This window comes from Candoia aspera, chromosome 5 (genome assembly GCF_035149785.1).
Source record: "Candoia aspera isolate rCanAsp1 chromosome 5, rCanAsp1.hap2, whole genome shotgun sequence".
In the NCBI taxonomy this organism is placed as follows: domain Eukaryota; kingdom Metazoa; phylum Chordata; class Lepidosauria; order Squamata; family Boidae; genus Candoia; species Candoia aspera.
In genome coordinates, this window is record NC_086157.1 from 5,862,461 (window position 1) to 5,875,563 (window position 13,103).

At 38.7% G+C, this 13,103-nt stretch overlaps 1 protein-coding gene across 1 annotated transcript in view; it reads right to left on the bottom strand.

Annotated features, from left to right (window-relative positions):
* TDRD3 (tudor domain containing 3) overlaps window positions 1–12,756 on the bottom strand; it is a 61,910-nt gene extending 49,154 nt beyond the window's left edge. Inside the window, exon 1 of the mRNA XM_063304547.1 lies at window positions 12,547–12,756. Within this exon, the coding sequence (XP_063160617.1) occupies window positions 12,547–12,587 (41 nt within the window). The 5' untranslated portion in view covers window positions 12,588–12,756. The remainder of the gene's footprint in view (window positions 1–12,546) is intronic.
* Between the last annotated feature and the right edge of the window lie 347 nt (window positions 12,757–13,103).

Genomic DNA, 13,103 nt, shown 5'->3' on the forward strand with positions numbered 1-13,103 from the left:
CAGAAAATGTGCACATACAACCTTATCCAATAAGAATATTTTAGGTGGACTGTTATTTAAATAGTGAGGTCTGGATCCAAAACTATCATGGACTATTGTTGTAAACATTTTAAAATAAAGCACCACTTTTATGCAGACCTAGGGGTAAAAACATCCTTCAATTCCTGAAACAGGATGAACTATGCAGTTTCCCTTGTTCAGTTTCAGAAGCGGCTTGTCATTGGCTTCCAATTCCTGGTGGTCTCCCAACCAAGCATTACGTTCTGAGTCAAGGATAATGTTGGATGCTGAAATCCAATGCTTGAAACTGGATCAACTGGTCTTTGTTCCATCCCCCTCAAATTATGCTTTAAAACTAGTCATTGGCAGTTAGCCACAGAAATGTAATCTGAAGAAAACTGTGCTAAGTTGAGAAAGGAGAAAGGACGTGAATGAATTATAGATTTAGACTGAAGTAACACTACACTTCTCTTCTCCTGTTAGCCATTGAATATGTCAGTCATTAACAGGGAGGCAGAAAATTAATTTACCTCAAAGCCTGGAGGAGAAAATTTTTCTGATCTAAATATTATTCAATTTATTGATGCAGAACATAAGAACCTTGTTGAAATTACAACATTGTTTAAGTGAAATACTTCAGTAAATAACAATCAAAAATGATTATACCAAAGCCTTAAAGGGATATGCCAACTTAGCCTTCTAGCATAAATCTTCAAAGTTTTAATGACAGATTCCTAACTTGCTCTTTGTGCCCAAGGAGCAAAATAACAACAACAAAACTATGTGACACATAAATACACCATCAAATAATGTCACTTCATACTAATAATTTTCAGCAGAAGGAATGTCACTTTTACAACATCAATGTCACTGAAGGACTAAACCAATTTTCAAAACTATGTCTCTGTCAGTGAAGACAGGACACAGAAGAGCCTTAGTCATCAGCAGACGTTCTTCAATTTCCATCTGTAGAATTTTATGTATAAAATGAACACTATGATAAAGGCAGGATAGAAAATGATATAATATAATATAATATAATATAATATAATATAATATAATATAATATATAATATATAATATATAATATATAATATATAATATATAATATATAATATATAATATATAATATATAATATATACTGGCCTGTAGGGATGTGGTAAAATACACCAATTAGTAATTCTGTCACCAGATTTCCAAGACATTGTGGGGAGGGAGGGAAAAGGGGTCAATGTAGTCCCTCAAACAGACATACAACTCCATTGTCTAAGTGAAAAATAAAGGATTGTGAATTATGTAAAGGCTTCTCCAGGAGAAGGAAAAATATTTGAACTTCCTTCATGGATTTTCTGCATCTACCCTTTCTCTGCAATATCATAAGCCCCACTGGGATCTTGGACATTTGCAGGCAACTTAAAACACACTAAATGAGAGTATATCTGCCAATCCTTCATTGTCTCTCCAAAAATATAATGCAATTCTTAAAAAATATGTGAACTTTTCTACTTTGTATATCTTTTCTGTCCTACTCCCACAAGCAATTTCAGAGATTTTATTTTCCTGGAGCGCAGGAAGTCAGGGATTCGGCCCCATCACCATGCTTTCTTTTATTACATTTAGATACTATTTTTGTACAGGATTCAGACTTGAAGACAAATAATTTTGGGACAGAATTTTATCAACTTTTGAGAAGATCTGCTAGATAGTATATTAAATACATTTATTCCATCCTATTCCAATACAAAATGCTTTTTCCTTCAAAAGATTTGACACAATAATTGTTACATTTACCTCCTCTCATTTCCTCATAGCAATCTTGTGAGCAGACTGGACTAAAAGATTACGACTGGCCCAAACTCCATGGCCAGATGGAGGGATAAACCCCACATCCGAATTCCAATTCACTGTCATAACAAATGCTGGGCATCAGGTCAGCCAAGTAGGTACTGTATATACTCGTAAATAAGCTGAGAATTTTAAGTGCCAAATACACCAAAAAAAATGGGTTCAGCTTATCTCTGAATGAGCTTATGCACAAGAAAATGTGGTAATAGTTGTTAAAAGTACCTGTATATACTTGTGTATAAGCCCATTCGTGGATAAGATGACCCTCGAATTTTTAACCAAAATAACATGAAAAATGTATAATCTCTGGATTACCCACAGATAAGCCAATCGTGAAAATTAAAACATACAAAAATTTTGAGGGTCAGTTTATCTGCAGATGGTGCATTTTTTATGATATTTTGGTCAAAAATTCAAGGGTCAGCTTATCCATGGATGGGCTTATACATGATTATATCCAGTAAGCAAATTCACACAAACACACACACACGTACAGACATGCACACAAACACACACACACACACACACACCAATGTATTTGGAATCCTTTAGAGACTTTTCATGAGAACTCATTTGAATAAAACTAGTTGAAAATATTCAAATTAATTCACTGAAGAGGCAGCAATCATACAGATTTCAGGCAATTTCAATCTTGGCTGGGATGTGTATGTGTGTGTGCGTGTTTTAAGTAGCTATATATTGCCTCAGAACATTTGGTTTTTCTTACATGAAGTAGGTACTATAGCTTTTGAGAAAGACAGTTACAGACATTCACTATTTATGTTATCATTCAAAGTACATAAATATAATTTCACTACCTTTAAATTATTAGAAGGGAATAAGGCATCTGGTAGATACTGAAGAATTTACAGCTTAATTTTGGAAAGAGAAAATAATGAAAAGTGGAGTGATGGATGTTTAATCAATTGAATGAGGTCATACTTTGCATCCTATATTTGCAACCAATTTATTCATAGGAATGCTTTTGGTTCAAAGTACTATTTTATTTCCTAACACAAAGCAGCCTTGTTTCACACTATGGAGAACTGTAATAAAGTACAAGGATGTGAAATGCAAATTCAAAAAGTGGCTGGCAACTCTCTTATTAATCACAAAACAGATCAGAGAGCTTACTAGTTCCCCAACAAAGCTTGATATATAGTCAGAACATATATAGTTACAAACAGTATTTGTAAGCTACATGTGGGAATCCACCAACACTGTTGTTATTACTCAGGATACACAAACAGAACTTTGTAATTGAGAGATACTACAAAGGATTAAAGTAGGAGACAGCCAGCGAACGGGAAGTATTTTATTACATTTTAATTCTATTTTTCCTCCAAAGAGCCCAAGATAGCAAAGATGGTTCACACATTTTTATCTTGCTATGATATGGAGATGGCCCCAAGTGCCTCCTCCCCTCACCTGACATTTTATCACTACCCACCACAGGATCTGGGAGAATCGGTATCCACCCTTAGTTTAGCGAAGTGCAATTCTATCACATGCACTTTCTGCCACACTTATTGTTTCATAATTCTTGTTGTTTTTCAAGCAACATCCCCTGAAAAAGGGAAGGCAAATAATGCCTGATAAAAAGAACACGCTCCAAATTAACTGTGCTTCTTTGGACACTAATCATGGCAGATTTTTAAGTTTTGTTCTGCTTATGAAAACAAGCTAGGCGGCTGCTCATTCATAGAAGGGTTTTGAAAGGAAATGAAAGGGTTTTAAAAGGAAAAGGAAAGGAGATCCAAATATAAATGCTTAGTTTTTAACCACTGGCTACATTCTCACATAATTCCCTGCTCCCCAACACACACTTATAGTGAGAGATGAGGTACGGCTTTAAATCAGAAATGACTCCTGATTCTTCAATTACAAGTACCCACAGTGTTAACGGTAAAGCCAGTACAGTTAGATTTACCCAACTCTTAAGGGTCAACAAGCTGAGCTATTGGTAACAGGGCATTTCAAAGATATTTTTTTGTACAGCTATGTCAGTAAAAACTGAAAAGCAGCAACAGCTCAAACAGGAATTATGACATTTGCCAATTTGTCCAACCCCATTGATTCAAGATGAGGACAAGCAGTACTGGGAAACCATAAGAAGCCTCAAATTAAGTTTCCAGACATACGAATGACATATTGTATGACCTATAATTTAAGTTGTACCAGTTTGACAGCTAAGAGAATGGTCAGTTGTGTGCTATCATAAAAACAAAAAACAAAACAGCAACACCCAGAGATAATCTCAGAAAACTGATTCTAAACAGGGGAATGTATTCTCCCTGAATTCTCATTAACTGGAAACTAGAAATGATTAGCCATTATTGCAAAGAGAAGATAATGCAGGGAAAGGGTTCTATAAGTTATCAAAACAATTGGAGTTAAGGCTGAGCAGGTTTTGGTTACACTTCTACAGAAAATAGGCATGGCGTGCTCTCAAGAGTGGGGAGAAAAAGTTCCTGGTGACTCAGTTAAGTGTCAACTCAGCCCTTCTTTATTCAGAATAAGGTAAAAAGGTTGAAAGAGGGAGACAGCCATAAAATTAAAAAGGACAAAGGAAAGAAACAAAGGTCAAAATTACAAAGTATCAGAATTCTTAGCAAACAAGTAAAAGTAGTAAACAAATTATGTTTGCTTTGGATAAATTGCATCTTATATAGAGTAAGATACTTTCAAGAAAAACAAACAAAACCCAAAACAATGTATTGGCAGACTACGAACATAGTAACCCTCAAAGCTAACACTTTCACCACTTCAGGGAGGGAGACAGAGAAATTTAATTACATTAGTTTACTGTTTTTATCTGGCATTCACTGTAATGATAAGGGTACCTGTGAAGGACATTTAAAAGGAGGACAAAAAAATCTACACGAAGGCAATGCCTTTAATGAGCCCATTAATGAGCAGTGTGCAAAGGTTTCAATATCTTAATGATTCTTCCATCAAGCTAAATTATAAATGCAAAGAAAAAATGGCATATTACCTCATTTATTATATTTATTTAATTTTCATCCCTTTATTATTTTTATAAATAACTCAAGGCAGAAAACATACCTCATACTCCTTCCTCCTCCTATTTTCCCCACAGCAACAACCCTGTGAGGTGAGTTGGGCTGAGAGAGAGGGACTGGCCCAAGGTCACCCAGCCCGCTTTCATGCCTAAGGTGGGACTAGAACTCAGACTCCTGGTTTCTAGCCCAGCATGTTAACCACTAGACCAAACTACACTTAACCTTAAAAAAAAAAAAAAAAACACTTTCCTACAAAAGGCTACAGTATGTGAGCTGCAAAACACTAGGATACCAATAGATGGCAGCAAAGAATTTGAATTTTTGATATCATTTTGCTGCCATCTCATGGTCATCCAAGGGTTTGCAATCCAGATCTGGCAATCCTATACTATACTGCCTAACTCCAGTTTTGTTACCATAGAAACCACCTGATTTCTACCTCTAACCTCCATTTATCAAGTAACTGGATACCATATTAAAAATCCAAAAGTTAACAAATGTTAAAATTGTGTCATTTGGAACTTTAAAGAATAAATTAGTTACAACAGAGTTTAAGACAATTTACTTTATTGCATAGCCAATCACAATACACATTTATACATCTATATCTACTGTATATCTTTAAGAGAAATGAAGTTATCCCTAAGAGACTTTACTGAAAATGAGTATAATTTTAGTGTGGTTAAGAAGAATCAGGCTAGTAAATAAAAGAAGCACAGTGTGGTAAGTTTTGCACTTATTTTGCAAAACTATAACAATAATAGTCCCTGTAATAGTATGGACTATTATTACATGCAAAACAAGAATGTGTGTTTTAAAAGATTGAGTTTTTATACCATTAATCGAGTAAGAAAGATTAATTATAAGTTTAGCACCATTTCAGGCAGGCCAAAGCCAGAAGAAGTCAACCAGTCAAATTCAAACAAACCAACTGAACTAAGATTAAAATCTACTCCATAGTGCTTCATTCTATACTATTAAGGCATTTGAATATTGTTTGCCAATAATTTAACATATAGCATGCACAATTTGCTTCATTGGAATAAACACAATATAAAACATAGTAGTACACAATACCCTACTGTATTAAGTTTTGTTTTCCAGCCATGTTATGTTTTCTAACATGTTTAGAATTCAAACCGTAATACATTCTCTAATTTTGCTAGAAAATGTGACTGCATAAAGCTTAAAAGTTATTAAAATACAGTAAGATTGCACAATAGCTATAGGCAATATCAAATGTACCTCACCACTGATTTCCATTAATGTTGTAAGTGAAGATTGCTAGACAAAATATTACAGATTCATAAATGTGCCCATTTTTTTTTTTCTATTCCTGAAACTTTCACTGATTGGCTGTTTGTGAGACAGGTTTGTATAATGTGCAAGTCTAGGTTTGTGATTGGTGTTGTAGGATCCCAGTCATTGTCTAGGCATGTTGTGTGAATCAAGCTGAACATAAAAAACATCTTATTTGTCTAGACAGAGCATGTTATGAGAACCCAGCAATTGTGTTTTGCTAACTTGGTTTTAGAGTTTGAACATGTAGTATGAACCCAGTCAAAAAGTAAAGAAAGATTTCTTTTCTGGACCCTCAAGTCTTCTTTCTTAAATATAGTCTCCCCATTCTTTTCTCTTCTCAGTTTTTAATGCTTCTTTCTTCTTTTTAACCCCTAGCCTTCCTCTGATCCCCAAGGCTTCTTCTGCAGCTTAATCTTGCTCTACTTTCTTCCCAGCTTTTACTCTTTCCTGTTTTCCATCTCTACCCGTTAACCTCACTTTTTCTCCTACCTCCAGCCTTTTCAGCCTTAAGAGTTTTTCCAATCTTTTTTTTTCCTTTTCCACCCCACTTTGGGAGAGTGGGATAGAACTTCAATCTTATGTAGGTCTAGTCAAATATAGTAAGTCACACTGATCAGTTCATGCTTAGAGTCAATTACGCTAAAGCAGCCTATAAGGCTGATAATAAATAGATACCATTATTGGGTTTTCATGTTCTCTGAGCTTTACTGAGAAAATCAAGAACCCTACAGTTGAACTGTGAATTACATATATTCTCTAATATTGAAATAAAATTATCACTAAAGAAGAACGTCATCACAGTGTTTCCAATATTCCCAACTCTATTCTTGGTCCATTCAGGGGTAAAAAGGAAACAATTCTGTTTCTTCAACCCATCCACAGAGGCATTCATTCATATCAATTAGCCAGACACTCTCTATTATAGTTATTTTAAACGGGCTCCCCAAAAATACAGAGCCTGGATCTAATTCTTGCCAGCATAGTACTCTGCTTTCTCAGCCTTACACTTCTGTTTGTCCTCTCACTGAGCAAATAACCTGGCTAACCAGTCTTGGGTCTTTCCACTGGATAAGTTCATAAAGTAAAGGTAAAGGTTTCCCTTGACGTAAAGTCCAGTCGAATCCGACTCTAGGGGGCGGTGCTCATCTCCGTTTCTAAGCCTTGGAGCCGGCGTTGTCATGGACACTTCCGGGTCATGTGGCCAGCATGACGACTCGGAACGCCGTTACCTTCCCGCTGAAGCGGTACCTATTGATCTACTCACATTTGCATGTTTTCAAACTGCTAGGTGAGCAGGAGCTGGGATTAACAACAGGAGCTCACCCCGCCGCGCGGTTTCGAACCGCCAACCTTCCGATCGACAGCTCAGCAGTTTAACCCGCAGTGCCACCGCATCCCTGGATAAGTTCATAGACATGCCTATATAGCTGTCCATGTGTGTGCATCACTGTAGCACTGCTATTGTTCCATCTATTGTACAGAGATCCCCTTGATTTTCCAATGTTTCCTGAAGCCCAGTTATTTCCACTTGTCCTATAAAACCTCTAACCAGAACATTGATCTAACCTTTAGAGTTTATAGCTGCCTTGAAACTCAGAGGGATGGGAAAATTACAACTTAACATACTTGAACCAGATGTCAGGGTGCAAGTGTGTAATGATGGCGTATGTGTGATGAGGTCTTAACGCATATGTTGTCATTCTGGCAGCATCACTATGTGCTGCTTACGATAAATTCCAGTTGAGGTTTCCAGACCCTCTTCCAAAGAAAACTGCCTGCAAACAACACGGCAAGAAATTTAAGATGGGTCATTGTTTTTCTTTTGAGTTCTGCATGGTAAGTGCAGTTTGAGCAAATAGGCCTTTTCTTTCTATGATATTTTATATCTAACATTCCCGTTTGAATTTCTTTCACTTTTAACACACTCTTTTTTTCTCCGAAGTGGCAGGATGCAGAAACCCAAAAGATATCCTTTCCAATAGCTTAGACTGGTCTCTTCCAGAGAATTATTGAAATTAGGCTGAAGTACACTTGAAAATAAATGCAACCGTAGGAACAGAGGTTCTGTAGGCTAACAATAAAATTAATACAGTGGCCAGATTCACTCTGTCTAGAAACTGGTGTAGCTGGCATACATATTTCAGCTGTGGATATGCACTCTTGGACATACCGCATGCACTGTCTGTCATATTTTTGGTCTGGAGGCTTAGTACCACCTTATGGAGTCTAGCATGTCACCCTTCAGGAAGAGCCCTCAACCCCACTTCTATGTTTCCCAATTGTCCCTCAAGAAGAGGGTCTAAGATCAACTTCCAAATAGTTCCTCCTGCTCTTCATTCAAGCAGGGGCATGACACTATAAACAGAGGCATTGTTAAAAGGTTGGAGCCCCTGGAAAAATCATCTATGCCAGTCTTATTAAAGCCTCAGGTATAACTGTGCTCCAGGAAGAAATATGTCTTCTAGTGTCTCCTGCTGGATGCTGTCCAAGGTTCTGAGTGATCCTTGAATGGCTTCTGCTTTATCGTATGGAACCCAGATCAATTAATGAAAATTTATTACAGTCTGAACTTCTGGCCAAGCCAGAACACACTTCTAAATTTTATAGATAACATACCCCAAGTCAAATGACGCACAACCCTTAAACCTCACTCAACTTTCCTTCTCGCCAATTACTATAAACTCTTTTTCAAGTGGATTAAATTTTATTCTATTGCTATGAAAAGGGTTGTGCATGATTCTAATAGGACCACAAGCCCTGGTTTATCACTTTGTATTGCCCAGCTTTCTTACCCATTTACCCCTTACATGTTTGTTAAAACATTAAAGGATACAAAGCTAAAGAGCATGCATTTTTCTTCAATTTCTCCCAGTTAGTTGATGTAGATGTTGAAGAGCATAGAGAAAAATGGAGCCTTGTCAGGCATCACAGATTGAGTTAAATTATCAAGCAGGACTCTTCCAATATCACTTCTAGATCTTTCTACAAGGCAGGATTGGAACCACTACAAAATGGGATTTCCAAGATGTTCCAGCAAGTTAAGAAGAGTGAAATTATGACTGATCACACAGAAAGTTATTGAAAGGTATTTCAAACAGTATTTTCCCAATCAAAATAATCTACAATCAAGGCTACCTCAATAACAACGCTAATTAAAATGCATCTAGCTAATCATAATTATTAAGACGTGGCAATGGAGCATTGTCTCCAGCAATTTATTTATTTATTGTACCTGTTCAGCTCTATAATAAAAGATAACTCAAATAAAACTACGAAACAAAAATGTTACAGCATTATTATTTAGCAATAATAAATTCAACAAATAAAATAAACATAGATAATGCAGGATTACTGGATAATGACTCTAATAATAATTGGATAATCCAATGAATTATTGAATACTAGTTGGCAATGTTGATGGGGCCAAAACCAAGTAAAGGTTTTATACCATAAGTTGCCTAAAGGACATATTATTGGAGCATTGATGCAGATGCCATTTAAATCTATGTTCATTTACAGTTCTTTCATGCTTCACGGAATATGAATTGCAAGGATATGGAAACCACAAGAACTGTACAATTAAAAGAGTAAAAGGTGATGGAGCCAGCGGAATAATTAACATTTTTTAAAGCCAAAGAATCATCTCTTCTTAATACAGGGAGATAGTAAAAAAATGGCTTATGTTTCAGTATCAGAGCTGTAGATATTTTAACAAAATATGATTTGTTCTACTATTCTTCAGTCATTTACTGATAACATTTATATATTTAATTTGCCAGATGTTTGGTTGTAACATATAATGTCATATTTAAATGGAGTTACATCACTTGATTTAAAATATTATGCAGAAACTATCAGCAATAATAGAGCCAGTTTAGTGTAGTGCTTAAGGCACTGGGCTAGCAACCAGGAGACCATGAGTTCTAGTCCCACCTTAGGCACAAAGCCAGCTGGGTGACCTTGAGCCAGTCCCTTTATCTCAGCCCCAGGAAGGAGGCAATGGCAAACCACTTCCGAAAAACCTTGCCAAGAAAACTGCAGGGACTTGTCCAGTCAGTGTCCAAGAATCAGACACAACTGAACAGATTAAAAAAAAAAGCAATAATAAATGGAAGATACTTACAAATATCTCTCACACCTAATATAAATAATATAATGCTTTCTTTCTGGGTAGGATGTTTAAACCAAAAGGGCCGAACTGTTTTTTTTTTTTTTTTTTTTTTGACATATTACCCATTCTATGTACAGGGCTAGCTACTAAGCAAAACTGAGCAGGTTCAATGTGTGAAAGAAGACAACAGTGTACAAAGAGGGGTTTAGCCAAGTCTGCCCAAAAAGGAGAAAACTGGGATGAAACCAATCTGCACAATTTAATACTTAATACCTAAAGCCAATAAAAGCTGTAGAGCATCCCATTTTGGTAGCACTAATGATAATAAAAATGATTTTGATGGTTTAAGTTCAGAGGAGAAAACTTAGAAAGAACCATATGTCTAATACTTTTTTAAAAAACGTACGCCAGGCTTCAAACTAAAGTTTCTCAGGGTGATGCACAGTAGAATAAAATTTTGAGATAAATTTTGATTTACAATAATTTCTGAGATTTTCTTTAAAAGTTTATGAAATAGTTACAGTGTGAGCATTACTTCTCGCGCTTACAAAAAAAGGGTGTTATCAAAAAAGTGAAGAGATGCCAAACTGCCCCCCTTCATAAAAGAGGGAGGTGTCTAGCCTTCTACACAGAAAAAGCAGGAGAAAGAGGACAAAAGTTTTCCCCTTTTAAAATTACAGTACTTATTGGAAGTCTTGTCCTGTACTTCCCCCCTCTTCCTGATGCTTTTAACCAGAGTGCTTGGATTCTCATTCCTGGAACTGCCAGAAGGAAATTCTGGCACAGAGGGTAGGCAATAGAGAACTAATGAAGAAGGCCACAGGGATATACGGGTAAAAGTGCACACCAGAAATAATTAGAGGGGATCGTTGAATATAATGTGCAAATGCAGTGGTCTCCAAATCGAAGTATAGAATCAATGATAAAAAGCAGGAGCAGAGCAGAGCCCTGATTGAACAGAGAGCGACAACTGGGTTTACAGTAAAGCCTTGATTTAAGAGATCTCAATTTAGCAGACTTCAGATTTAAAAGACAAAATCTGCTAGCTCTAGAAGGTCATTTTGGATTGTGATATGCTTTCTTTCGGGTGTCTGAAAGCAATTTAAGCTCCCAGATCAGCCCAATCATTCCAACTGAATCAGCCAAACAATCCTTCTGACTCTGAGTTTCAGTGTCAAGGGACTCCTTGGATGAAGGTATTCAGGGCCCCAATCCACCACCTTTGCCTTAGGTCATCTTGCAAATTGCTAGCTCACTCCTGTTCCTCAGCTGAGCCTTGAATCACTCTTCGTCAGATTAATCTAAGTGACTCTATGGGATCAAATTTTGGCTCCCAAACATACAACCTCTCAATCCATTAATTAGCCCAAGTGGTTATCTTTAAGCAACTGATAGATTGATTGTATATTTGGATTTTCAGAGGGCCCAAGCAAACAATTCTCTGTCGCTGAAAGAAATGTACCTTCTCCCAGGATCTCAACCGCCCTGCCATCCCAGGAGAAGATGCATTTGGTTGAAGTATTTAGTTTAAATACCAGTTTTACTGTATTCCTGAAAGCTTTGGGCATTTGGTGAGTCCCAGGGGTTGGACACTGGCCTGGTCCATCAGGGCTCTGGTTGGCGTCCGTTATCACAAAGCATCACCCGTAAATCAAAAGCCATTTGGAAAGGACACTCATGTCAACACCACTGCTAAAGTGCACAGCGCTGGGCTCTGGGATTTGTAACACCACATGACTGGAAGGGCTGCAACGCACAATATCCTTCACTCGGGGGGCATATTATCCCGTCCTGCCTTCTTCTGAGAATCCCTTTTCTTTTTAAATTTGCCTGGCATCTCTGCATGGTCTCCCAGCCCAGCCCAGCCCGCTCGGCTTTCGTTTACCAACTTATGGCATTTTTACCCGTGTCTTTAGGGGAAACAACTACGGGAGGAACTAGAGTAAATGTCACAGCGCCCTACGGTACAAAACCACAATACTGGGCAAGGTCAGAAGCATCGTGGGTTTGTTTTAAATAAGGCAAAATCCAATCCTGAGCAAGGAGGGCCTCCTTTCATTGTGGTCTCCCATCCAAGGGCGGACCGGGGCCGACCCTGCTTAGCTTCGCAGGCGTCCCTCTCGCGGAGGGGAGGGGCCGCCCGCTCCTCCAGTCGGCAGCGGGCCCCCGTGGGCACGGAGAAAGGGCACCGGCCGCGGGGAGAGCAAGGCGGCCGGCAGGCAGCCCCCAGCCCGGCCCGGAGACCTTCCGCCCCTCGAACTCACCAGCCCGACTCGGAGAGTGTCGCGGCCGTCCTGTCAGCCATGGCTCCTCCTCCTCCGCCTCCTGCTCCCCCCGCGCAGGGAAACCGAGGCACGGCGGCCGGGGAGAGTCAGTTCCAAAAGCGTTTCTCTCCCCGCAAGTTATTAAAAAAAAAAAAAAAAAAAGAGGGGGGCGCCACTGCCCCTTCGGCCTCGCTCACGCTACCGGAAGTCCGGGAGTCCCGACGCCAGAACGTGCGCGCGGCCTCCCTTTTCCGCTTCCGCCCGGCGGCCACAGAGTCCCGGGAGGGCGGTCCTCCGGCGGGCGGGAGCGCGGGTGCCCCTGGCGGATCCTGGAAGAACGGCGCCCACCTGGGCGCCCGGGCGCAGGGAAAGGCAGACTAGTCGCACGGTGGGATCCGCTGTAAAAACCTGAAATGAGTCTTTTTTGCGGTTCTGGTTGCTCTTCCGCAGTTTGGTGCTTGCAGAATCCCCCCCCCCTCTTATCTCTTTGTCCTGTTTCCATCCTGCTTTTTCTCCCCGAGCTCAATACATCAAGCAGCACTGTGAAGTGGGTTGCA